The following is a 27574-nucleotide window of genomic DNA, read 5'->3' as shown; positions in this document are numbered from 1 at the left end:
TAAACTCTCTCTGCCTTAGTTTCCCCATCTGTAAAATAGAAATGACGATGGCATTAGTCAGGGGCCTCCAGAGAAACAGAACCAATAGGACGTATAGAGAGAGATTTAGTTTAAAGAATCGGCTCACGAGATTATGGAGTCCGGCAAGTCTAAGACGTTCAGGGCAGGCTGGGAGCTTAGAGAATGCCACCCCCACTCCATCCCCACCACCTGCATCCTTCCATCTATGCAGTGCTTAACATCTCTTCTGAACACGAGGGCGTCTCAGCCTGGCACAGAAGTCACCCGACTCCCAGGATGAGCTAAAACCACCGCTCAGTTCGCCTTCATGCTACGGGCTCCAGCTCCACCGAGGTCTCCAAGTGGGACCTGCTCCATCCCGGCTGGGCACCATCCCACACGCTCATCTCTCCTACCCACTCCCCGCTATGGGGCGATAGACTCCTGCCCACCCTCCAAGACCCAGCCTTCCCAACCCCCTCAACACTGATCACGTCTCCCCTCTCTGCTTACCCCTGTCCCCTGTAGACACCTTCTCTCTCTCCTGCCCTAGATTGCAAATTGTCTGAAGCTGGAGGTTTTGCCGTGTTCATCATTTTGTTTCTTCTCGTCTAGCTGTGCCTGACACAGAGGCATTTGGTGGCTGAGTGATTTGAACGGTCCCAGCAAGTGATCATTCAGCCCATTCTTGTTTGTGTCTGACGGGGAGCTCACTTCTCTCCAGGCAGCCAGTTCCATTTTCAGAAAGTCTGACCCATTGTGATGGTAAGAACAGTGTGAAGGTGGGACATTGACAGAATCTCCCTCTCAGACCTGACGGAAGACTCTCTCTCTCGCTCTCTCTTTTTTTTTTTTTTTAATATTTATTTATTTATTTTGTGTGTGTGTGTGTGTGTGTGAGGAAGATCAGCCCTGAGCTAACATCCATGCCAATCCTCCTCTTTTTGCTGAGGAAGACTGGCCCTGGGCTAATATCCGTGCCCATCTTCCTGCACTTTATGTGGGATGCGGCCTCAGCATGGCCTGACAAGCGGTGTGTTGGTGCGCGCCTGGGATCTGAACCCCGGCTGCCAGCAGCGGAGCGTGCACACTTAACTGCTATGCCATGGGGCTGGCCCCCGAAGACTCTCTTTTTAATAATAGTCCATTTTTTGCCCTCTCTCTCCTTCTCCTAAAGAGGAAGGCCGTTTTTTAATTGCTAGGAGAGAAGCTAATTTGATGTATATAATAAAGTCGTGGGGGATGGAGAGGAAGAGGGGAAAAAGCTGTGTTGGCAAGGAGTTTTAGGAAGAGAAGTTCTCCAGCAGCATTGAGGCTCGAGGGAAGTAGGTAAGAAAGGGAAGACAATTCTAAAAAATACTGATGTGGACTATGTATTGGGGGCTCCTTTGATATCCTTCAAGAAACCCAAGAATGGAATTTCTCCTTATTTACTCTTGTTTCTTGAGCTGTCTTCTTTAGACATGACGTTGCTCTGAGACTGAGCCACGTGAGTCTCTGAGTTTCATAGGGTTATGCACTATATGCCCAGTTAGTGGGAGATTAGTTTGTGCTCAGATACAGGTTTCTCTTTGATGCTATGACCTTTCCTTGTGTCAATGCAGGATCACGTGGATGAGCATCTAGCTTAGAACCAGTCCATGCACTTTCTGAAGTTTAATTATTATCTCAGTATCTTGAGACTTTTCTGAATATTCTCCCCCACACCTCTCACCCCCGCCCCCTATACTGTTTGAGCACCAGAATAGGAGCAGCACCAAAGCAGAAACCCCTAGATCAGTAATTATCAATGCCATCAGACAGTGCCCCCTCTTTATAAAAAATACTTGGTGACACCCCTTTACTACCCTGAAATGAAGCTCACTGATAATGTAACCTACTCCCATCTATAATTTGAAAATCCATCACGTCCTAACTATAATATGTATAAAGATAAAAAGAAAGTTTTTTTTATAATAAAATAAAATGTTTTCCTATATTTCAGTGCTCGGGCATGATGGCACTAGAGGACACGTGGAGAGGTTGGCTGCTCGCACCCATTCACAGACTCGCCGAGTCTGCCACGCCCGCCAGCACAGGTGTGTGGGGCCCGTGACCGCACGGTCGGGACAGGCTGGGTTACGCTGAAGGGATGTGGAGAATATTCACTGGCTCTTAAAACCTCCACTGGAAGGGACACACGTCCGCTCACATTTCTTCGGCCCCCTCAAGCCATAGGGCCACACCAACTTCAAAGGATCTGGAGAAATGCCGACCTACGTGTGCCTGAATGGAGTGGACACCGAGTACTTACAGACACCCACGACGGCCACGGCCACTGAGGTCCCAGGTGGCGCTGCCTGAGGGCTGCCGTTCTCTGAAATGGTGAACAAGTCTTGTAAAGTAAAAAAATCTTTTTTTCCCCCAATAATACAACATATTTTTAAATAGTTCAAATATAATGTATTCATAAGTAATATTTATAAGTTCTAGAGTTAGGGTCTAGAACATGGGATAGATCTCTATTACGTGTTTTTTTCCCGAGTATTCTAGAACACCCAGCATCCCTTTCTCCCCCACCCCCCACTAAATTTCAGCATCCTCATCACTGCAGCAAATCACTCCCAGGGATATCCAAAACACTCCCTCAGGGGATGATACGAGCCCCAATGAGAGCCACCAATCTAGGCTAGTGGTTGGAGCAAACCTCTTCCAGCAGAATTGCCCCATTTGGCCTCTTTCTAATGAAATATCATGCAGAACCCCAATATACACATTGACTAAAATCACCACTGCTCTGGTTGAAGCAGGGACACCCATTCTGCCCAGCCCTCCTCCCCCATATTCCACCCCCGACATTTGTCAGAAGACCCCTGAGTCCCCAGTGCCCAAAACCTGAGGCTCCCAATAACTCCGTTTCATAATCCACTAGGTTCACAAAGTCACCTCCTCTCTCTAAAGCGTGTGGGAGCGAGGGGGCAGTGTGCCCTCCGAGGGTTTTGAGTCTGGTAAATTCTGTGAAAACTTTTGATGAGCTGGTTCAAGTCTACACTCACCACGTGGGGGAAAGGCCACCGGCCAGACTACGAGAGCCCCGGGCCTCGGCCAAGACGTTCATTTTCCTTGAGAAAACAGCATCTTTTGATGAGTAGCAATATTTTCAGCAAAGACTCTGCCCTTCTAAATATGTTAACACAGGTTCAATATTTTGTTTCTGTTTCTGTACAAAATGCCAGCACAGAAAGAATTTTTATATTTGGGGGTCATTTTTGGTCGGACAAAAGCAGCAGAATTGATGCGGGTCCATAGGCGAAGGTTTTGTGGCTATTTTTGAAAAAGATATACCTTTCACTTGGCTGGGAACACAAAATAAATGGGGTGTGTGTGCGTGTGAGGGAGAGAGAGAAAGAAAGACCACATTGAAATATAAAATACAAGATATAATTTAAATTATCAATAAAATGGGAAATTTGTGCGTGCGTTGTGTGGTATGCTTTGTGAAGCTCGTCCTATCTTTTTTTTTTTGACATCACCTGACACCTCCAGCTCTGCTTGGCTAAAGGTTTGCCAGGTCAAGAGCTCAAACGAGTGGCCACGCACACAGCTCTTCATGATTTATCGCTTGTGCTGTCTCAGATATTCTCTGAGCCTGGGTCTCTTTCATGTCCTTCCAAGTTCTCAGCCTGTCTCCACTCAGAAAGCCACAATCCCGTCAGAGCCATTAGGGCTGGCTTGTAGAGGCCCCAAAGAGGTCACCTCGGCTGGCCTGGGGGCATGACGATCGTGGATTTCAGAGTAGCGGGTAAAATGGACTGAAAGCTGAGCTCAGACCCAACAGTGGAGGAGTTAGATGTTCACGCACTGTATCTCACACACACACACACACACACGCGCCCACACGCACACGCGCGCGCGCACGCACACGTAGAGCCCAAATCAGGAACCAGATATTCAGAGCCAGGCTCCACTGGGGCCTCCTGAATCACTTAATTTTTAAATGTTCTACAGTTTACAGCATGCTTGTATGTCCACAGGAGGAACAGTGTGGTGTAACTCGTGTATTCAGCTAACACTGATTGAGCTGCTGTGATGGACTGGGCATTGGGCCAGGGGCCAGGTACACGATGACAAGAAGAACAGAGAGGACCCTCGCCCTCTCTGTCCAGTAGGGGAGAAACAAACAAACAGGGCCCGCCAGGTGGTGCAGTGGTTAAGTGTGCGCGCTCCGCTTCGGCAGCCCGGGGTTCGCGGGTTCAGATCCTGGGTGTGCACTGACGCACCACTTGTCAACCCATGCTGTGGCGGCATCCCATATAAAGTAGAGGAAGACGGGCATGGATGTTAGCCCAGGGCCAATCTTCCTCAGCAAAAAGAGGAGGATTGGCAACAGATGTTAGCTCAGGGCTGATCTTCCTCACCAAAAAAAAAAAAAAAAAAGAAGAAGAAGAAACAAACAAACAAAACAGGTAAAAAAAAAAACAACAAATTTTGGGGCCGGCCCCATGGCCTAGTGGTTAAGTTCAGTACTCTCTGCTTCAGTGGCCCAGGTTCGGATCCCAGGCGTGGACCTACACCACAAGGTGGCGGCCGTGCACTGGTGGCAACCCAGATACAAAATAGGGAAAGATCAGCACAGATGTTAGCTCAGGGCTAATGTTCCTCAGGAAAAAAAAAAATTTATAATTATAACTTGTGATAAAGATTTCTATTTCTAGAAGTAGAGCAGATCAGATATTGTGAAATACGCTCCACTCTTAATATCATAAAAATTATGGATCAAAAACATTAAAAATGTATAACTGTGCAAGCAAAAAGTGAGGAAAATCCTTCCCAGAATGCAAAATAGCAAAGAGGTGGAAAATCGGAAAGAGTCACGGAGGACAGTGTGAGTCAATCTAAAACATCTTCCACGAATTCCAGAAGGAGATGACAGCATAGATGTAGGAAGGTCAGTATCTGAAGAGGTATTTTATAGATATGAAACATTATATACATATAATATTACACATTGCATTATATATTGTATATAATATATTTTTATAAAATATGTATTACCAATATTATATATAATATATATTATTTTATATATAGAATATATAATATGTCTTCTATAATATTTAACACATATATAATATGTAAACTATATAATATATGTATTATGTAATATATAGTACAATATATAATATTTTATATAAAAATATATGTATTATATTATAGATATATATTTATATGTATTATGCCACATATTTTATGTATATAATATATATTATATAAGATCATATACTATGTATAATAATTCATATATAAAATATACATATTATATATGTATTATATTATATATATTTATATATAAATATGTATACATATAAATATATAAATATATAAAATATATATAAATATATGTATTATATTTATATATTACTTATATAATATGTAATATTTAACATATACAATGTATTATATATGTATTGTATTATATACATTTATGTATCTAATATATATTATATATCTATATAAATCCCATTGGCTCTGTGTCTCTGGAGAACCCTGACTAGCACACCCCCATCTCTGTGACTTTAGCCCCCATGGCTGGGCCCCCGTCCCCCCTGACTCCTCAGGACTCAGCCTCCCCCGTCTCCCTCCTCCCAGAGCCCTGAACCTTTGAGCTCCGGGTTGTCAGGGCCCAGTGACAGCTTCCTCATGAAGCTGTACAGGCCTTCCTCATGTACAGGCCTCGGTACAGCTCAGTCTGACAAATGCATCGCTGCACTGCTGGGCGAGTAGGTTCTGAGAGCTGCTCTTCGGGCAGTTCTCTGCCCCTGAACCCCTCTTCTTCTTTTGCCACTTCTCAAAATCCCCACTGTCCCTGAGGCCTAGCACAGACCCTTTCCTCTTCATCCCCACACCTGGAAGCTTCATGAGGGCAGAGATCATGTTGGCCTTACTCTCGGCTGGGACCCTAGTCCCAACCTGGGGCCTGGCCCCTAGTATTTTCTCAATAAATATTTGTTACATTGATGCAGAATAAACACCGTCGCAGGATCACATTTTAAAAATATTAGCCTGTCTGCCTGTATTTTCCCTCAGGATTTCCTTTCTTCTTTTTCTTTTTCCTTTTCAGACAGCAAGGCATTTCTGTGAAAGGATGTGACAGCTGAACGCGAGAAAAACACGTTTCTTTGCAGATTTGCAGATTCAAAACCTTAGGCCCTAAGAGGACCCAAAAGAACACACAGAACGAGCAAAAAATTCGGAGGAAATCTCAAGGAGTCCCTGCTTCCCAGGCCGGAAAGTCATTTTCAGAACTGTCGGAAAGAAGTCGAAAAGGAAACAATAAGTTTGCAGGTGGTGGTGGTTCCCAGACAAAGTGGTTCTGTCCCTGCTTGAGGCCACTGCTAGCTCAGAGAGTACCCTCGTGTGAATTAGGAAAGGGCACCCCTTTTGGGCGCACAGCTTGGAAACTGGAGCACAGACTGGATCCCGCCCTTAATAGCCCCCTCTGCTAGGCACCCATGTGCAGTGCACATCCCATACCACCATACAGGGTAGCCCTGCACAAGCCCTGCCAAACCCTGGAGGAGGCTGCAAAAGCTCAGACAGGCCCGTGGGGTCTGAACACAGAGGAAACTGTGCCTCACGTCCCAGATGGAGCCCGCAGGAACAGGGGGGTCCCTGAGAAGAAGTGGTCCCAGGCAGAAGGAGCCTTGGGCAGCCTCAGAGTTTCAAGCGCCTGAGGAGGTCAATTACTGAAGACCAGGTGGAGTGTGGCATCCCTGAGGACACCCCTGGGGACAGATGACAGCAACAACCAGGTTGCCACCTCCCCGCCCATACACACTGTAATTTGGACACGTAAGCCCCTTGGAATTAGCCAAAACCCCAGGGAATTCTGGAACTAGGGAAAAACCTCAAAGAGACTGAGATTAAGTATCTGCCACCCAGCCACAACAAGGATTCAGACAAAAATTCAGCTGAGTTATAGAAAAAAAAAAAAGTTGTATTTTGTGCACACCAAAGGTATAAACTGAGATTTTTTTCACCTGCTGTCCTCAACAAATATTTGCTGAATGAATGAGGAATGAAGGGTAAATGACTGGCACTCCTCTTCTGCAGTAATTTTATTCTGCCCTGATTTAATTATCAGAGCACATGTCTCCCCGTCGAGACTGTCAATGGCTTGAGGGCAGGGACCGGCTGACTCAACTTTAAATCCTGCACACGTCTCCTGTACAGAAGCGTTCATTGCCCGGGTATTCAGCTGCATTACTACAGAAATGCCTGGAATTTTTCTCCAGGCTCCAAGATCAAAAAGCTCCCCCCTCCTAGACTCTCCTCCCCTTCTCTCCCACCTTCTCAGATAGCCTAAGAATTCCCAAAGCCTGGAGCGGCCTGGGAGGAGGTGGACACATTCAAGCCATCCTCGGATGCTGCAGCAGGGCCTGATAAATGAGCCTGTTAGGATCTGGGACGTGTCCACATTCAGTGGATGAGCTCTGCCCTGTTCAGCGGCCGTGAACCTTGGCATAATCGGAGGTTTGGGGCAGTGAGGACGGCTCATCCCAGGGGCCTGAGCCCCAGGACAGACACTTGAGGGCAGGGGGCACTTGGGAGCCCCTGGAGATTTATGAGGCTGAGGACATCGGCTTCCCAGAGATGGTGCCCTGAGTCTTGGGTGCTGTTCATGGCCCTCATGGCTTGGGCGCCCAGACCGACCCAGACCCCCAGATCCTTTTCCGTGGTCCCGTTCCATGGCCTCTGCGCCAACCTGCTTCCTGGCTGCCGTGGTCACACGCCGATGTTCTATTCTGGATCCTCGCGGCAATACTGGCACATTCCGCCCATGCGCTCGGCCCTTGTAGATACGGATTGTGTCCCTGGTCTGTGTTTGTAAGCTATTCCCCATGTGTCTGTCCTTGCTGTACGGCCAGAAGGTCAGGGCCTGCCACCAGCTGGCCACCTAGCTGTTTCCCCAGCTGGAGTCTCTGCTGCCTTCCAGGCCACAGTTTGAGCCCAGCTCTGCCACTTACTAGCTGGTGTCCTTGGGCATGTTAAATAAATTGCTGAAACCACGTGACAATCTCCCCTGGTTCTGGGCCCCCACAGCCCCGTGCTCCTGGCACCGATCACCCCAGGTGGCAAAGGTCTTGACCTGCCCGCTCCCCCACCAGACGAGGCCCTCCCCTCCACTCCTCCTGCCCAGCGCCATCCCTGCCACTAAGTAGTGGCCCAAAGGAGGTGGTTCCGTCCCTCTCTCCCTCCTGCTCTCCTCCTCCCCACTTCTGCCTGCTTCCTCCTCCCCTCCTCTCCCTCCTCCTCCTCCTCCCACAGGCTCTCACACACACAGGCCCAGCATCTGCCTTCCCACCATTTCTCCCTCGGAGCCCTTCACTTGCCCTTGGGGATGCAAATCACCAGGCCGAGACTGCGATGTTGCAGGGTCTTTATTAAAACCAGGTAAGTCACTCCACTACCCAAGAGGGCACACTTATGTTCCAGACGCCCGACACCTCCCTTGGTCTGGGTCTGGCTGTCCTCCCCCGTCCAGACCTCCTTCTCATTGCAAAGGGACATTCTGCTGTCTCCAAGGGGCAGGGTGATGCGTCCGAGAATTATTGTGGCTGGGGCTTACTTTACGGTTTAGATTTGGGGTGAAAGGTGAGGGTGCAGGTGTGGGTCAGTTTGGAGGTTGGAAGGAATTTGGTTGGCATTTAGGAGAGAGGAGAATTAAGTATGACCCAAACTCTGCAGGCCACTGTGAGCATAGGATCACGATTCTCCTGTTTCCCAAGGGGATGACCCTCCACGGGGAGCCCGGTCCCCAGGCGTGTGAAGCCGTCTTGAACATCCTGCCCCCTCAGCCCCTCTGCCTCTCCTACCCACCTCTCATGAACAAAGCAGACACTCAAGCAAACTCTACATGGCTACACAAGATTCAGTCCCCAGCCTCCCCCGCGTCCCGGGCCCAGGTGGGTGGGGGTGGAGGCTGTGGGGGGCTTAGCCCTGGAATCCCAGCTCCTTGTACTGGGCCGCGATGTCGTTCCGGAACAGCTCCAGGGCCTTCTTCATGGCTCCCTGGGCGTCAGCACCAAAGTCCCCAGGGTGCTTGCTCTGCAGAACGTGGATGATGGCGTCTGAGATGAACTGCAGAGACAGGAACAAGAGGGGAGCTGGTCACGGGGCGGGACAGGCCAGGAGCCAGAAGGGAATCAAACCGAGTCCCACCTCTTCATTCCAGGGCTGTTTTTTGAGCCCTTACTGTACACCAGGCACACTTCTGACTGATCTCCATGGATTAACTCCTTTAATCCCCACTATCTCGTGAGACAGGTACAGACGGGAAAACTGAGGCCCGTCTTGGTACAGACAAGGAAAGGTTAAGCCATGTGCCCAAGGCCATGCAGCCAGGTGGGCTGGCTCACCCACCACCCTCCTCAGAGGCTGCTCAAGACGTGGACCCAACGCAGCCAGGCAAGAGGTCAGGGCACGGCCACCACAGGGGCAGCGGAAAGGAGGAGAAAAGCTCGCATTCCATGGTTTTATCCAGGATTTTTCAATCACGAAATCTAGAAGGAAACTATTTCCATGTGTGTGTACTTAATTTTTACATTTTAATGGCTTAGTATGGTTATTGCTTTAAATAGCCTATTGGAGAGCTGGGGGAGAAGAGCATCATGTTTTCTGTGCCAAGCACAGAGCTGGTGCTCAGAAACATCAGTTGGAGGGGAGGAGAGAGAGGAAGAAGAAAGGGACGAGGCAGTGGGCTTTCTCCCGGGACAGTAACCCCTGACGTCAGCCTCACGGAGCAGTTTGCCCTTATGTCCGCAGTTTCATTCCAGGAAAATGGAGACAAGAATGTGCACAGCACGGGGCTGCGTTAGGGGCTGCAAGAGCTCATGGATGTAAAAAGCCGCTGGGCTTTTTCAACGGTTCATCAGGATTTGGTGCCAACCACATCCCTGGCCAGTGGACCAAGTGGTGACATTTTGCAGAGGCCCAGACGGGAAAGTAGCCAGACTGAGGTCACGTAGCAAGGGAACAGCAGAGCTGGAATTTGCACCCAGGGGACTGTGGACAAACAGCGGCCAGAGCCAGGGGCAGAGGCAGAGACTGTGCCACGGCTGGGTTTTCCCATGTTCTCAGGGTGCCCGGGGTGCAAGAGACAGAAGGCAGGTGGGGGTGGTGTGTGCTGAGGGAGCCGTCAAGAAGCCCAAGTGTCTACACCCAAGAAACACCACGGGGCTCAGAGACAGGCACAGCTCCACGAACACCCACCTCTGGGCATTGATTTGGACATATGCTTAAATTCACCTTTAATTTCCTAAAAGCAACAAAACAAGGTGGGGGCGCGGGCGCCGTGAAGCAGTCCTGCCCTCAGAGAACTTGGGGGACCCGAGTTCCAGCCCAGCTCTGCCCTGACCCCCCTGGGGGACTTCACCTGTAAGATGGGGCTTTGATGACCCCATCGGGCCCCCACTCAGCTTTCCTGGGTCTACGGCAGAGCCACTAATATCTTGAAAACTGTGGAATGAGGCAGCTGGGCGACTGAGAAGAGACTGGGGCCCCTCGCTCGCAGGTGAGAAGGAACCATTTCTCATGCAGAGCGTGGAAGGAGGTTCCACAGTGAGGGAAGAGCAGACACGGGGCTTGGTTTTAATGTTTTGCAAGGATTTGACAGTAAATTGCACTTGTTTTATTAAACCTGGCTCTCATCTACTAGCTGGTGGCGCTCCCTTGCCTACATCGTTTCCTCTCTCCGAGCCTCAGTTTCCCCATCCCTAGAGAGGGCATCGGTCATTCGGATTGTATGGTGATTCCACTGCGCGCCCCTGGGGATCAGAAACGGGAGAGAGCCAGGGTCTGCCCTTGAGGAGCTGTGTCCCAGCCTGGAGACAGCTGGGTAAAGAGATCAATTACACGACGGCCGGGCAGGCGCCATGACAGGGATGAGGATGAGGTGCCTTTGCGCGGGGAGGGCTGGCGGGTTGAGCAGCTGACTGCCCCGTGGCTGGGGCTGGAACAGAGGAGGTGGCTTCTGAGCTGGGCCTTGCAGGATGAAGAGGGATTTGCCAAGAGAAGACGAGGAGGGCAGGGACCACAGCACTGGGGGCAGGTGCGGGGAGGTAAGGCAGAAGGGGGTGGTGGTGGTGGTTGTTGATGGGAGATACTGTACTACAGGGATTAAGAATTTGGGTTCCAGAGTACCATAGGTTGGACTGTATCTTCTGGCTTATTAACTGGGTCACCTTGGGCAAGCTACTTAACCTCTCTGAGCCCTCAGTTTCCAAATCTGTAAAATGGTGATGAGAAGTGTAACTGTCTGGGGCAGAGACTGCTAATTGCCCGCCCAATGTCCATTTCTCCTTCTTCCTCAGTAACTGAACGCTAGTTGTATTCGGAGTGCCAATAGACTGCATTTCCCAGTTTCCCACGCAGATAGGTTTGGTCTTGAACTAACTTCTGGCCAATGAGTTGTAAACAAAATTCTTGGATGAGATTTTTGGGACTCCTTAAAAGAGAGCCTTCCTCTCTTCCTCCTGCTGCCTGTTTGGAATATGGACCAGATGGCTGGAGCTCTAGCAGCCATCTTGGGCCATGAGTCAACTTTGAGAATGGACACCACATGCCAAAGACATGGCAGAAAGAGGAAGAGCCTGCATCCCTGGGGCTCCCACACCAGCTCTGGACTCCCTTCCTCTGAACTCGTGTGAGAGGAAAAGAAAACACTGAATTCCTAACCTCCTGGGGTAATTTTGAGAATTCTGTGCAGTGACTCAGGCAAATACTGTCACCATTATCCTTATCCTCATTGCTGGACCAGCCAGCCTGCTTTATCCCTCAGCTCCTTAGTGCTCCTTGTCACCACATCCCGTCCCCCCATGACAACTGAGCTTCTGTCCCTTCATCTCTAAAAATGCTGAAACCACTAGAACCAGCCTGCTGGCCACCCTCACCCCGGAATCGAGCCCCAGCTGCTGAACTCCTGCATGTCTCAGACTCCCAATGGCACGGGGTTAGGACCCAGGTGCCAGACCATAGAGACCTAGTCTGAATCCTGGCTCTGCCATTTGCTATCTTTGTGACCACGGACAAGCTGCTTACCCTCTCTGCACCTCAGTTTCCTCATCCGTCAAGTGGGTGTGATGATGGTACCCACTTGTGGAGAGAAGGCAAGTCGTGCACCCATATCCACTCTCACCCTTCTTCCTTGGTAACGAGGTACGAATTTTGGGAACAAATATGTTTACTGTCAATGACCCCAGGAGGAAGGCAAAGTGGGTGACAGCCCACTTTACAGATGGGGAAACTGGGGCACGGAGAGGAGTGACATAGGTTGCCCAGCAAGTCCGCGGCTGAGCAGGGCCTGGAACCCAAGTCACATCCCTCCGAGGCCTCTCCTTCACCCCCGCCCGCCCCGGCCTGGCCGCCCACCTCCAGGTACTTGATGGGGATCTTGTGCTTGGTGGCGTGCGAGTGGGCCAGGGGCTTCAGCTCCGCCTCGTGATGCCCCTTCTTCTTGAGGATGCCCCCCAGGGCGGTGAGCACGGTGTTGCCGTGCTTCTTCAGGTCCTCGGAGGCCTTCATCTCCGCCTCTGTCTTCAGGTGCTTGAACTTGTCGAACTTCTCCAGGGTCTCGGGGTGGCCCGTGAAGAGCCTGTGGGCACACGGAGGGCTGGAGTGAGACGCGGGCACGCGCGGTGGGGTGTGGAGGTGGCCGGCCTCCCCCCAGCGCTTCCCAGCTGTGTGAACTTGGGCAGTTCACTTCACCTCTCTGTGCCTCAGCTTTCTCATCCAAGGAATGGGGATAACTAGTCCCTACCTGTGGAGGCTGTGGGGATTAAGTGAGATGGTCTATGCCGAGTGCCAGCAGGGCGTCTGGCCCACAGTATGTGTTGTATAAATGCTTGCTATTGTTATTTTTATCGTCATCATCGTCACCTTCCTCTTCTTCATTGTCACCGTGAGAGGCAGGAAGGAAAGACAGCCGTGCACTGCACCCTGGCTGCACCCCACATTTCTCTACGCTGTTGGACAGTAGATGACAGAGTGGCATCAAGGGTACAGCAGGGAAGGGGGGAGCACAGGAGCTGAAGGCCCCTAGAGTTGTTGAGCACCTACTGTGTGCCAAGCTCTGCACCTGCACTTCCCTTTAGGGGCATAGTATCCCCATTTCACAGATGAGGGAACAGAGGCCCAGAGCTGTGAAGTTCTAGCTCAGTGTTACAGGGCTGGCATGCAGAAGAGCCAGACTGAAATCAGGTCTCAGAAAGTAGTCCAGTCCGGGGACCACAGCTGCAGCTTCCTGCCTAGGAATTATCCTTCAGCTGATTAAATACTCCCAGCAACAGGAGGCTCATGACCACCTCTGAGAGCCAGTCCACTCCAGAGCAGCTCTGAGGCTCAGAAAGCTCTCGCTTATTTTGAGCCCACGCTCCAGCTCCCTGCACCTCGCAGCCCCACACGGTACAGATGGCGAGGGCACTGGTGGGAGGCTCCTGCCAAAGACCAGGTCCCCACTCCTGCCAGGGACCAGGGAGCTGGCCGCAGAGGGACTCTGCCTGTGAGTCTGAGCCACCACCTCCATGGACCTCATCTTTCCTGCTGTGAAAAGGGGGTGTGGTTACAGGGAGTCCTGGGAGGGAGGGATGTTCCCCATCTTCTTAGAGGTAGGTGACCAGCCCAGGGTCACACGGCCTGTTGGTGGCAGAGTTCAGACCTAAACCCAAGACTGGACGGTTCCATAACTCAGGCCCTCTCCCCTGGGTCACCCCCTGAAGTGTTTGCAGAGCTGACCCTGTCTGCCCGGGCTTTCTCTCCTTCCATCTAACAGCTTCAATTCCTCGAAAGCCTCCTCTTCTGTAGCTTCCCGGCTCTGCGACACCCTTAAAGCCGACTGTGGACACACGCCAGTTTGTGTAAGTGTCTCGCAGCACACACCTGTACTTGTGCACGCAAACACAGACACACATACGACCATGCGCCATGTAGCACGGACAGGGAACACTCCCGTCCCCTGGGAGCACATGCCTCCTGCTTCCCCAGAACACCCAGGCCTGTCCACAGCCACGTCCAATGTCACCACCTCGCCCTGGGGCCCTGGCCAAGCCTTGTGTGTCACTGACAGCTCATCTCTGGCACCCTTCACCCAAGGGTCCCTGGGCTCCTGACTATTATTATCTGGTGACAATGATCCTTGAACTCTTGCCTGACAGCTGCGAGACCTAGCACCCACAGGCAAAGGCCCGAGGTCGGGATGCTGGAAGGGGACTATCTGCGGCAGAAGAGAGCCAAGGGCCTGGGACCCAAGGGAGCCAGTGATCTGAGACATTTTGGGAGCCTCTTAGATGTATGGGAGAAAGAACGTGGGACTGAGAATTACCCAAGCTGAGTTCTGGCCCCAGCTCTGTCTCCAATGTGCTGTGTGACATTGAAGAAGTCACTCTACCTCTCTGGGTCTTGGTTCACTCACCTGTAAACCAAAATGGTTGGTCTAGTTGATTTCTCAGCCTCCAAATTCTAAGGCTTTCCCCTGCCACTCTCAGCCCCAGTCAGCCAGAGAAGGGGCCCAGATTTACTTTAAACAGCGTAGGAAAATTGGGGTAATTAGTGCCAACCAGACCATTCTGGTGCCACATGGCTGTCACCCTCCCTTGGCCCTAAGTCCTGCAGTTGGGAGCCCCAGGGCAGCCACAGAAGGCCATACCCAGATTTGCCTGACAGCACCAACCTGGAAAAAGAGCAGACGAAGCCCCTCACCCTGCGGAAATGAGTGGAGGGATTTCTCCAGTGTTCCAGAAACCCTCAATGCCTCGTGTTTTCATCTTCAATCCTATTTGTCAGCCTGCCTAGTTTATCACAGGCCTACAGGCAAGTCAGAGAGAAAGGAGGCCATTTCCCAGCTGTCCTCTGAACTGAGGCCCAATCGGACACCCACACAGAAGACTGGGGACTCTCTCAGATCTGTAAAAATCCTTTTCTGCTCTAGAACAAAAGAACCAGACTGAAGATGGGAACTCATCTCTAATGTGCCAAGATGGTGGGGCGATATAGCTTAGCAGTCAAGAGCAGGCACGCTGGATCCAAGCTGCCTGGATTTGAATTCCAGCTGTGTGACTTTGGGCAAGTTACTTCCCCTCTCTGTTAAATGTGGTGATAATCATATCTACCTCATAAGGTTGTTGTGAGGCTTAAATGAGTTAATATAAGTGAAACACTTAACACAGGGCCTGGCAATCAGTGTGTACTGTATAAATATTTGCTGTCCTCCTCCTCCTCCTCATCATCATCTCTACCACCATTATCACCATCACCATCTCCATCACCACCTCCATCACCATCTCCATCACCTCCATCACCATCTCTATCACCACCTCCATCACAATCTCCATCACCACCTCCATCACCATCTCCATCATCACCTCCATCACCATCTCCATCACCACCTCCATCACCATCTCCATCACCTCCATCACCATCTGCATCACCTCCATCACCATCTCCATCATCACCACCACCTCTATCATCATCATCACCTCCATCATCATCACCATCATCTCCATCAGTGGCAGCAGCATAATCGTTAGGATAGGGAATTTTCGGTTCTGCCTGTAGCCGCCATTGGCTGGCTAAGACTCTTGGGCCATGTCTGCCTGTAACATGAGAAGTATTGGCCACCAGCAGTGATTTTCAAACTTTTCATGGCCTCGAAATCCTCTGTTCAAATGCAGAAGTAAACAAAGCAGAAAAGGTTTGAGCAAGAGAAGGAGAGGCAGGGGCCTGGAGCGCACTCAGCAGCCCCTCCCTCCTGAACGCCACTCCTGGAACCAGAATCTCCAAATGACCTTGCAGCTTTTATGCTCTAGAACTTTATGATCATGTTGTTACAGTGAAGCCTCGGCACTTTATTAACAGACTCAGCTGAACAGTTTGCCCTCTTTTGTCATCAGAGGCGAGGGAGCAATGACCTTTCCAAGGTCAGGAAGGAAGCCCAGGTTCGGCATCTGGAACAGAACCAAGAGGCCAGCTCCTGACAGGGGCATTTGCAGCCCTGGGAGTCAGCATCCTCTTCCCCTACCCCAGCCAGGGAGGCCGTCCTCCCCAGACCCTAAACACGGAGAGCACAGAATCAGTTGGCGTGATCCCTGCACGTCCTACAGCCAGAGAGGTGACAGGGCATTGGGCTCTCTGGGCCTTCCAGGGGCCAGCCGTCTCAGGGATCACATCTCATCCCTGGCCCCTGGCCCCTGGCAGCTCTCTCTGGTCCACCCTGGGAAGGGAGGAAATATCTCTCCTGATGACGCAATACCCCAAGTCCCCTTCAAGACATCCAGGTCACTGCCTTAGGGCTGGCAGCCCCCAGATCACCTTGGAATGACTTCTGTTCTACAAACTGGTCTCCCACCCAACCACCTGCCTCCTCTCCAACAACAAGGGAGGATCATGGACTCAGAGAATGCCAAGGAATGGGAGCAGGAGGGGATCACAGAGACCATGGCAGACAATCCCTTCATTCAACCAAAAGGCAAATAGGATCCAGAGAGGGGCAGTGACTTGTCCAAGGTCAGACAGCAAATTGGCAGCTGAGGAGTTGATGTCACCTTGGGGGGAGACTTTCATCCAATCAGACAGGACCTGTTGCAGCCCCCGCTGCTAGCTGACAGGGACAGGAGGAGAAAGACCTAAGGGAACACCCAAAGATGGCAGTTAGAGTCAACAAGAACTTGACTGTCCTTCCTCAAGTGTTTCTAGCGTGGACCACTAGGGGCTCGAACTTCAGATAACAGAGCTCACAGGACTGGCCGTTCTCCCCAGACACAGGAGCCAGGAATGGGTGACGCCCAAGGCAGACCGAAAGGGCATCTGAGGGAGAGAGGAAAACCTGCCCCGGCTCATAAAGAAGGAGAAATTCATCTGTAAAGTAAAGTGTGAAGGACACTCGGTTCACTCGAGGCAGCCCTGGGGCCCGCCTCCCCCCTGGAGCGGGAATGTTGACTTACATCCCATTTGATACCTGACCCGCGCTGGCCTGGCGCCTGAGAGAAGGGGAGAGTCTGTCACCCTTTGGGGTAGAGGGCAGTGGGAAAATAAGATTCTATTTACAAGCCACAAGCCATCCTCTATTTACAAAACTCAGAATTTTGTTTTGCTTTATTCAGGAACCCCTTGCTATAGAAGGCACCACACCATTCTGAGCTCTCAAACTCAAGACACACACAGCGTCAAAAGTCGCTGATGGGCCTCTGTCTTGTTTTCTATTTATAATACTTTAAAGGTCTCTAGTCTGGGCTTCATCTACAACGGTGACTAACGTCTTCTAGAACTCACTATATGCCAGGAAATCTGCCGGGCCCCTTCCATGCCTCATCTTATTTAATTCTCACTTCCCCTCTATAATGTAGATATTAGGAATTTCCCCCATTGTGTAGGAGAGGAAATTGAGGCCCAGAGAGGTTGTGTGCCTTCCCAGAGGTCACGCAGCTCCTCATGGCAGACCCGGGTCTAAAGCTACACATGTCATCTTGAAGGCATGTCTTAGCCTTGACACTTTACAGACTTTAATGGGCTTGTGATTCCTTCCCCTCTCAGGTCCTTTCTGGCCACCTGCATTAGGTGAGGTGGCTGGACAAGATCTCTCAGGACCCTGGTTGACTCTGACTGTCTACAACTCCAGGACATCTCCAGGTGCCCAGAGTTTGGTCGTCAAGCTCTCCCAGCCGCTGACACAGGTGTGAGATGGACCCCTTTCCGTCTCCTGACTCCAATCCTGGACACTCACAAGCAAAGGAGATCTGAGCGGGGGTTTTAACAAACTCAACGAATGCAGCCAACTGGTCAACCCGGGGTGAGCAGTCCACCTCGCCAGCAAACACCCTTGACCTTTGGGAAGAAGGTGACAGGGACAACGGGATCTCTTCCCTTTACCTGATGAGGACCTCCTGCCCATGGCCCGGGACGTCAGCCTCCACCTTCCCCCAGACGTTCAGCACCAACTGCCACTCTGCATCGCTGAGCCCCATGGCGCCGTCTGAAGAACAGAGAGAGCAAGTGCGGGCTGACTGGGTGTCCTGGCCCTGACAGCTGAGGTGTGAGGCCGCCTGGCCCCAGAGGGGTTTTATACCTTCCCGGATGCTTGACACAGATCACTTGACGGCTGGCTCACTCCCCTCGCCCGTTTCAGGCAGGGGTCTAATCTTTTCCTTTTCCAGCCCTCACATGGGAGCTATTTTGGGGCAGGTGTCATTGTGGGGAGGTAGGATGCCACAGGGGGTGGGGGTGGCTGTGTGTGTGGAAAGAGTGGGGAGGAGGCTGGGCCACCATCTGGACTTTCCGAGGCCAACAGAAAGGGCACCACCAAGGCTGATGCCAGCAGCTTGAAATCCAAGCTCTCTGCTGTCAGCCACCCCAAGAGGAATTGTCATGTTTCTAAGCTTGGGCAGCAGGCGCCCCGCTGGCCCTGGGATGGTCCTGGCCCTTAGCCGCCTCCTCGTCCACATTGTGCCCACTTTGCCCTAATGCCCCTCTGCCATCCAGAAGTGGTGGGAAGGAGCCTAGACGGTTTCCTGCTAATAGCTGGGGGAACCCAGGCAAATCAGTAACCTCCTGGACTCTGAATTTTCCCACTCCACCCAGAAAACCCCTAGCTTTGTGGCCTTGCTCACATATTTCCCTCTGAAAAGCTTTGCTTGACGTACCCCCTCAAGGCACCATTAAGTGCCTACTCCCTCCACGTATCTGCATGTGCTCCTGTTGTATGCCTTAGCTAGTTGCACCATGTTTCTTTGCCGGCTCCTCCATTGGTATAACAGCAGCCGATGCTCACAGGGACCTTGCTGGGAGCCTTGCCCTATTCCAGCACTTTACATTGGGTAACCGTTTTAATCCCCCAATAGCCCCATAGGATAGATCCTGACATTATCCCCATCTAATTGAGGGGAAGTTAGGGAAACTTGCCACGGTCGCACAGCCAGTTGATGGCAGAGCTGGGATTTGAACCCGGAAAGTCAGGCCCCTGAGTCCATGCTCCTGAACAGCTTATTTTGATTTTCATGTGGGCGGGGGCTCTGTTTTATTCATCTGTGTATCTCTTGGACCTCGCATAGTGCCCTGTACCAAGTTTGAACAGAATAAATGTTCATGAATAAAAAGATGGATGGCCTTGCACGGAAGGCAAGTGGAGGAGGATTGCCTTTATTTTATATCCATCCATCACCCATCCATCCGTCCATCATCCATCCATCCATCCTCCCACCTACTTACCCACCCATCCATCCATCATTCCCTCTACTGAACCACTCGTTCATCCTCTATCCATTATCCATCCATCCATCCACCCACCCATCCTCCATCTACCTGTCCATCATCTATCCACCCACCTACTCACCCACTCATTCATCCATCCATCCGTCCATCATCCATCCACCCACCCATCCATCCATCCATCCACTCATCCCCTGTCCATCCAACCACTATCCAAACATCCATTCCTCCACCACACAGTTATATGAGTACCTACTCTGTGTCGGAAACTGTGCTAACATGCTGAAGACAACAAAACCAAGTAAAACACATCCCTGTGTTTGAGAAACTCATAGTCTCCTTGGGGAGATAAGCAAGAGGAATAAAATTACAGTAGTTTATTTAGTGCTACGATCAAGGTACACACAGGCCCTTCCTCCCATCTACACGGCACTTTAGTTTACAATGTGCCTCCTTGGGCAGGAACACGTCTTCACAATGCCCCTGCGAGGAGTGAGCATCACCCCATTTTACAGCTGTGGACGATGAGACTGAGAAAGGATCCGCAAGTGTCCTGGCTGTCCTGCGTCTGTGTTGGATATGTCAGTTATGACTCCCCACGTCTGTAGCTCTTCCCAAAGGGAACCGCCCCGTCCCAGTCCCTGCTGAGCAGCAAGTGTAGGAGGTCATGCTCTCCACCCCCACCTGCTGCTGGTCACCGCTGATGGACCAGGGCTGGCACCTAACCTGACGCAGCCAATGGCAGGGCTCTGTCCAACAGCCAGTGTCTATTAGCCACACCAATCAGATCCCCGCTTCAAAATGTGAAACAGGGACATTTGGTGAGAATTGGCTAGGTGGTAGAAATGGAGAGCCAAAGATAGTCTGTTTCAAGGCCAGCGCTGGGTAAGCGGCCCAAACTTAGAGGCCCAGTGCAGCCTTGGGTCTGGAACGCCCTCCATTCTCATCACTGTAAAGCCCGCCCCAGTGACCACTCAGACATTACTGCGAGCTGCCACTCCCCATATGACCCCTTGTGTACCCTTTTAGTGAGCCCCATTTATTGAGTCAGCTGATTCCTAATGACCACAAGGGTCAGAGGCACACAGGTTGCGTGTTGGGTGCCCCTTCCTGACAATGGGCCCCAGGAGTCACGCACGAGGCTCCACGTTAACCCAGGATGCCGAGCCGGGAGCCTCGGAGCCCATCCAGCTTTACCAGTGGAGGATGAGTAGCTAGAAATGTCATAGGGATTTTCAGGGGGCCTGCCTTCGTCCCTCTCTCCCTCCCTTCCTTCCCCTTCCTTCCTTCCTTCCTTCCCTCCTTTCGTCCTTTCTTCCTTCCTTCCTCCCTCCCTCTCTCCCTTCCTTCCTTCCTCTCCTCCTCCTTTCCTTCCTTCCACAGCCTGGTACTGAGGGCCTGCTCTGTGCCAGGCCCAGGATCAGAGGGGCAGGCAACTCTGGGGGCCACAGCAGCTTCAGCCCCACTCTGGTCACTCGCTGAAGGGCAAGCCCGGCGGTGTGGGAGGGGAGGGCAGAGGAAGACAGGAGGCAGCAGCGAGCTGCCCCAGGCCTGGCTGGCCGCTGGGCACATGGCTGACACCACCGAAAGCATCAGCATCATGAGGTCCCGACTTAAATCTCAGCACTGGCAATGCGGGTTTCCAAACTCTCTCCTGCCTGTGCCTTCCTGAGAGCCTCAGAACAATGCTGAGGGGTCACAGGGCAGGGCCGATGGCTACCCCACCGGGCTGTGAGCAAACAAAGACGTGGAGAGCTTACCCACCGCTGCCCAAGGCTGTTAATCGGCAGAGCTGGAACCCACACCGAATCCACGGCTCTTCTCTCATCTCTAGGCTCCTCAGTTGTCTGGGGACAGCCTGAGTATTTAAAATCTCATCAACTCATTACTGATGCTAAAGTATTTAATACGAAGCTGTCACCCCTTGGCAGGCACTCCATTAACAGACATCTCATGGAAACCTGTGCTTTGAAGTTGATGCACCTTTCAAGTTTTGCCATTTAAGCTAATAGGAGGGAACTGACACCTGTTTGTACTTACACATCTCTACGACAGTGCAGGCGGTAACCAACCGTTGCTATGGCTACCTCCAGTCGCCGGCTTTGTTTGGGGGCTATAATTATCCCTGTGACAGCCTTCCAATGGCCGGAGCAGGGAAGCTGGAGACACAGGAAATAGGAAAACCAGGCTGCCTTTGCGAGCAAAACTTTCTGCAACTTTACACTTTCGTGTCACACACACAAGCACACACATGCCCGCACACGCACACACACAGAGGTGGGTTAGTTTGACACCCGATGGGCAGAACTGGATCCCACCAACTGAGACCTGTCCCCTCCTCTCTTCCCTTTCATATCACAGAATCATTTGAATGTGAAAATCTGAGACTCGTAGAATCATCCTGAAGTCTTCAAATTCTGGAGTCTCTGTTTTTTTTTCCGGTGAGGAAGATTGGCTCTGAGATAACATTTGTGCCCATCTTCCTCTATTTTGTATGTGGGACGCCACCACAGCATGGCTTGATGAGCAGTGTGTAGGTCCGCGCCTGGGATCCAAACCTGCGAACCCCGGGCCACCGAAGTGGAGTGCATGAACTTAACCACGACGCCACCAGGCTGGCTCCCAAATTCTGGAGTCTTGAGATCCCAGAATTCAAACTCTCAAGTGCCAAAGTTTTCAACTTTCAGCTCTCTGGAAACTGGGGTTCTAGGTTTCCGAATCACAGAGAGCTAGAGATAGAGAAGTCTAGAACAATAGGGCCACAGTATCTTGAAGCTAAAAGAGGCCTTCAGTGGTCCATTGTCCAAGTTCCCAGTAAACGCAGGAATTCTCCCTACAGATCATCACCCAGCATCTGCTTGAATACTCCTAGGAACAGAGAGCTCATTACCCAAAGCTTTAAAGATTCTCCTTTAAACAGAACCTAACACTCCTTCTTGTCACGCTCAGTCCCTTGTCCTGGCTCTGCTGGCCCCCTCGAGATATAGAGGGCAGGCCGAGTCTCTCTCACGAGGGAAGCTGCAGGCTCTCGTCCAGACTAAACATCCCCAGGACTTTAATCAAGCACCGTCCCCTGGCAAGGCGAGCCAGGAGCCTGTCAGGTGGCAAAAGACCAATTCTGCCATCTTCAGTGCCTGGTGACTCTCGCCTCTCGTCGCACACACACACAGAGAACTCTCTAGCAAGGGGGTTCCAGCACCCCCACCCCCACCACCAGTTTGAGTCCCCAGGTGGCTGTACACTTGGCCCCTGTCTTTCAAAGGCCGCAAATTCAGTCTCGGTGACCTGGGAATCTGCTGGCCCCTGGCAGCTCACAGTGCCCTCTGGTGACTCCAGAGGTCTGCTTTCAGACTCTACAGAGGGGGACCAAAGATGGAAAGAGAGACTTGTTCTTTGGCTCTTCAAAGCCGGGGGTCCCCTCAACCTTGACGCCCTCCCTTCCTCCTCCTCCTGGGAGCCGCCCCTTTGGGACCAGCCCAGGCAGCGCCTCCCCCTCACCCGGCTCAGCTCACTCTTTCCTGGCAGAGTCTGCCCCCTGGACCAGCGCCAGGCCAGACGGAGCAGGGCTGGGGCCTGGAGCTCACAGGACTAGGCGGCAGGACCTCCGAGCTTGCCCCAGATCCCATCGGACCCACCAGCCCCTCCATCCCAGCCCCCGCGCAGCCACCGTACCCACCCGTCTCCCCTCCTGCCCAGCCATCCTCCTGGAGCCTCCAGCCAAGTTGGGGCTGGGGGTAGGGAGGGGTGTCTTATAGCAGCTGGGGCGAGGCCCAGGGAACTAAAAATACAGTTTACAGGTGGGGCCCCTCCTCTCGCTGGAGGCCCAGGGGGGCTCAGTAGGGGAGGGCTGCCAGAGACACATGAGTCCCACATTCCAGTCAACAGGTGTAGCCGGGGGACACCAGCCTTCCTCCCCTCCCCTCCCTCCCCAGCCTCAGAGTGGCTCCTCCAGCCCCACCTTACACCTGTCACCTGTCACCTGGACAGAGCCCAACCCCACCTCCACAGCCGTCCTCCCTCCCTCCCGCTGGCCCTGTCTCACAGACACAGCTCCCCCTCCAGGAATCTCTCCCTCCCAACTCTACCCCCTTCCCAGCAGGTATGCTAGGAAGCCCTCCGGGCTCCAACACGGGTGCAGCCTTCTCGTCTCTCTCTGCTTTGGGGTGCAGCTCCCCATTTCTGCCCTGTGAGCTCCTCAGAGGCAGGAAGAGAAAAGCCACAGACACTAGCAGTGCACCCCAGGGCCACTGCCCCTCCCAGCAGCCCTTTTCGATAGACACTTTGATAAGCCCCACTTTACACATGAGGAGACGGAGGCACAGAGAGGTTAAGTAACTTGCCTGAGGTCACACAGCTAGGAAATGCCAAGAATGAAATTCGAACCTGGGCAGTCTGGTTTCAGAGTCTGCTTCACAGCTAGGAATTGAGCTAACTTTTGGATCCTTCCGTCTGCCATTCTCACCTTTCTGACAGCACCTAGCAAACCAGGTCAATAAGATCTTTGAATTTTTATTTTATTGAACTGAGTCCATCCCCGGTCTCTGTTTCTGGAGGTTAATGCAGTTGGCAGCTCTCCGGGAGGGCTGACAATCGGGAGGCCCTGCTGCCATCTAGTGGCGGCAAGGAGAAGCGCCTCCCGCTCTGGCCCTGCCCCTTGCATCCGCGTTCCTTCATCCCCTCGACCAGCCCCTCATCCGGCGCGGGGTCGTTTCCGTCCCCAGGGACGGTTTTCCACATTATTAAAAGATGAGTAAGCCATGGTCCCTGCTCTCAAGGACTCAAAGTCGAGTGGAGGAAACACCCCGGGGGATGCGGAACACAACAGAGATTTGAGCCCAGGGCTATGGGAGGGTGAGAAGGCAGCCCCAGGACCACGTGGAGACCTGTCTGCAGAGGTGACAATTGGGCTGGATCTTGACGTAGGAGGGAGGTTCGCAGGGTCTCCTCAGCAGAGGTAACACTGTGTGTGCACAGCCCAAGGGATTCGGGGGACATGTGGGGAGAGGGTGCCGTGGGAGGTGAGACCCCCTGGGTAGGGCCTCCTGTGCCAGGACCAGGATGAGGGGACTTAGCACTCACAGCTCAGTCCACAACACTCGTGCTCACCAGGTGGAGGCCCTGGGCTGGGCCCCAGGGAGACCAAGGGGAACCCCACACAGTCCCTGAGCTTTAGGGGTGATGGGAGGGAGGGGCGTGTAAACAGATGGTGGCAACACTTGTGATGAGGGCAAACACAGAGGCGGTTCAGCCTGGGGTTAAAGGCTCTGGAATGAGACACCTGGATTCGACGCTTGGCTACATCACCTATTACTTTTGTGATCCAGGGACAGTATCATCCCTTTCCAAGCCCTTTGTGTTTCTATCTGTAAACTGGGAACTTTGAAAATAATTACCTATCTCAAATGTCATCATGAGGATTAAAAGAGGGAGTGTGCGTACAGGACTCAGCATGGTGCCTGGTACACAGTGAGTGCTCAATAACTGCTCACTGTGACATAAGGCACAAAGAAATCATAACAAAGGAAGTGGTTAATTATACCAAGGAATGTGTAACAGAGAAGGTGATGCCTGAGTAGGAATTTGAAGGATCACTAGGGGTTTGCTAGGAGCAAACTGAGGACAGGATAGTCCAAACACAAGGACCAAGACATGCAAGGACACAGAAGTTGGTGTGTTAGGACTAGGTTTGGTTGTGGGTGAATATTCATCTCTCTTTCATATAGAAATCCAGAGGTAGTGGTCCAGGGCTGGTATGGCATACAACAGTGTCAGGGACCCAGCCTCAGTCAACTTTAGTGCTCTGCATGGCCTCCACCTCCTGATCCAAGATGGCTGCATGAGCTCCAGCCATCACATCATCACTCTAACCATCAGGAGGGCAGAAAGGGTGAAGACAGTTTGTGCCCCTTACCTTTAGGGACACTTTCCAGAAGCTGTAATCAACACTTCCTCTCACAGCCACATCTCTCTGCAAAGGAGGCTGGGAAATGCAGTGTTTATTTCTATATGGTCATATCTCCAGATAAAAATCAGGAGTTCTATTACTTAGGAAGAAGGGAAGAATGTAAATTGGATGAAAACTAGAAATTTCTGCCATGGGAGTTGTAAAGAGCAGGAAATATGCAGGGAAGTACAAATATTTTAATGTTTCTGTGGTGGAAAAACGGAGGGAGGGAGTAACAGAAGACGCAGCCGGGGAAATGGACAGAGGCCACCACGATGGCCCTGGGAGCCACAGGAGTCAGGTTCCTCCCCAGGAGAGAGCCACGGAAGGGCTCCGAGCAGAGGGGGGCCGTGGTCTGATTTCCTGTCCTGGAAACACCACACTGGTTGCAGGTGGAAATAACACAATGGAGGGGACGCGTCTGGAGGCAGGAGATGTTTCTCCCCGACATTTCATTCTGAAAATTTTCAAACATGCAGCAAAGTGGAAAGAATTTTAGAGTGAACACCGTCTACCCACCACCTAAATTCTACCAGTGACATTTTACTAAACTAGTTTTATCGCATTTCTATCCACGTATCCATGCATTCTCATTTTTGTGGCATTTCAAAGTAAATTGCAGACATCCGTCCACTTCCCCCTAAATATTTCAGCATGCACATCATCAACTAAAGTTCAAAATTTGTTTGCATTTTTTTCTTTAATCTAAAATTGACATCCAGTGAAATGCACATGTCTGAAGCGTACGCTCTCTGAGTTTGGACAGATGCATAAACCTGTGTAACTCAAACCCCCATCAGGATACAGAACACTATCGTCACCCCAAAAGGTTCCCACATGCCCCTTCCTGGTCAACCCCCACCCCCACCGCCTCCCAGAGGCCACCAGTGTCCTGATGTTTTGGTGTTTTTCAACCACAGATTGGTGTGGGGAAGGGAGACATTTAAGAGCCTGCTGTGGAGCCCACGTCCAGGGTGGAGGTGGGGGCTCTGAGCTGAGCGAGAGGCAGGGCAGAGGGACCAAGAGCAGAGGGGACAGGCTCTGCAGGGGAGGCTGGGGGGGGGGGGCGTGAGTTGAGCCCAGCACTGTGCCAGCAGTGGGAGTTGAGTTTCTGGCTGAGTGACTGGGCAGACGGTGGCGCCATTTGCTAAGGTGGGCAGGGCACCCGGCGTGGGGCGGGGAATGAGTCTGTCTCGGGACAGCAGCATCTGGACTGTCTGTGGGACATCTGTCTGGCAGGCGTAGGGAGACACGTGCCCCGCTGAGGCTTGCCCTGTCTTCTGTCCAGGTGGTGTCGGGGAAGGGACGTTTCTCCAGCTTCTGCACCCTCCCCCAGCCCAGCCCCAGTGTCCACAAGTCTTCCACCACTAGGAAGGCAGAGGGCCCCTCCTCCACTTTATCTGAAGGCTGCTCCCCAGGTTTCCCCAAGGCAGCCAGTGGGCGTGGAGATGGCACAGGGTTTGCAGGACGCAGAGAGAAGCCCTCACTCCCTGCGGGGGCCGGGGCGGGGCAGGGCCCACCATGGCAGGACTCCCCACGCTCCTTCCTTCCTCTCTCATTAGCATCCTACAGCTGTGTACCCTTCTCTCTCCCGCTACACTGCCCACCCATTTCTTAATGCCTCCTCCCTTCCCTTTAAAAACAATCAAACCAGGTCTTAGCTACTGAAAGCCCCTCCAGGGAGGAGGGCGTCAGGTCTGCCCCAGAGAGGGCGGCGGAAGCACAGAGACAAAGCGGAACATCGACCCACCGCCCCAGGCTGTAGTCATGCTCTCTCTGGTCTATCTGAAATCAAACACAACTCACCACAGCAGAGAGTAATTTCTTTCTTAAAAACCCATTTGGTCCACGGGAGACATTTCTACTCTTCCCCTTAGCATGGCTTCGACTTATTCCTCGGGAATTAACGCCCTGACCTGGTTCTGCTAAGAGAGGACTTGCCCCCCACCCCCACCTGGAGTTGTAGCACGGAACACCCTGAATTTATCTGGCAATTTGGAGAAGTCTCAGTTTACCCCATCAGACACAGGACCAGAGCGTGAGTGAGTTGTCATGCAGGGGAAATGGAGAGATCGCCCCGGGGAAGGATGTCGAGGGAAGAAGGACCCTGAGGAACACCCCAACATTTAAGAATTGGGAAGAGAAGAGGAGGTGGAGAAAGTAACTTCCACAGACAATGGGGAGCTCTGAAGGTTATAAGGAGGGAGTGAGAGGGAAGCCGTGTGGAAAGTGAGGAGAAACACTAAGGACTTCTGTACTGGGCTGAGTGATGGCTGGAATACACATACGGTTGCGTTAGTGTGTTAGTTAGAACACCGGCTGCTGTAACAAACAACACCCCATCTCTTTAGTTCTTAACAGTGGCTTCATGAGTTTAGGTCTCATTTAGCCCACAAT

General features: G+C 52.0%; 1 protein-coding gene across 1 annotated transcript; it reads right to left on the bottom strand.

Annotated features, from left to right (window-relative positions):
• Positions 1-8904: 8904 nt before the first annotated feature.
• Positions 8905-17993, bottom strand: MB (myoglobin). The gene is made up of 3 exons (XM_058568822.1): positions 17899-17993; positions 12409-12631; positions 8905-9120 (listed from the first exon to the last, which is right to left on the bottom strand). Exons 1-3 carry the CDS (start codon positions 17991-17993, stop codon positions 8974-8976), a joined length of 465 nt encoding a protein of 154 aa, XP_058424805.1. The 3' UTR covers positions 8905-8973.
• Between the last annotated feature and the right edge of the window lie 9581 nt (positions 17994-27574).

The sequence above is a fragment of the Diceros bicornis genome, chromosome 25 (assembly GCF_020826845.1).
Source record: "Diceros bicornis minor isolate mBicDic1 chromosome 25, mDicBic1.mat.cur, whole genome shotgun sequence".
In the NCBI taxonomy this organism is placed as follows: domain Eukaryota; kingdom Metazoa; phylum Chordata; class Mammalia; order Perissodactyla; family Rhinocerotidae; genus Diceros; species Diceros bicornis.
Note: the sequence above shows the minus strand (reverse complement) of the source record. Positions and strands in the feature narration are given on the sequence as shown.

Bases quoted from the DNA above. Each gene is read 5' to 3' on its own strand.
- MB (XM_058568822.1), bottom strand. From the start codon at position 17,993: ATGGGGCTCAGCGATGCAGAGTGGCAGTTGGTGCTGAACGTCTGGGGG. The intron at 12,632-17,898 runs GTAAAGGGAAGA...GTGTGCCCACAG, and splicing joins GGGCAGGAGGTCCTCATCAG to GCTCTTCACGGGCCACCCCG. The intron at 9,121-12,408 runs GTGGGCGGCCAG...CTGTCTCTGCAG, and splicing joins TCCCCATCAAGTACCTGGAG to TTCATCTCAGACGCCATCAT.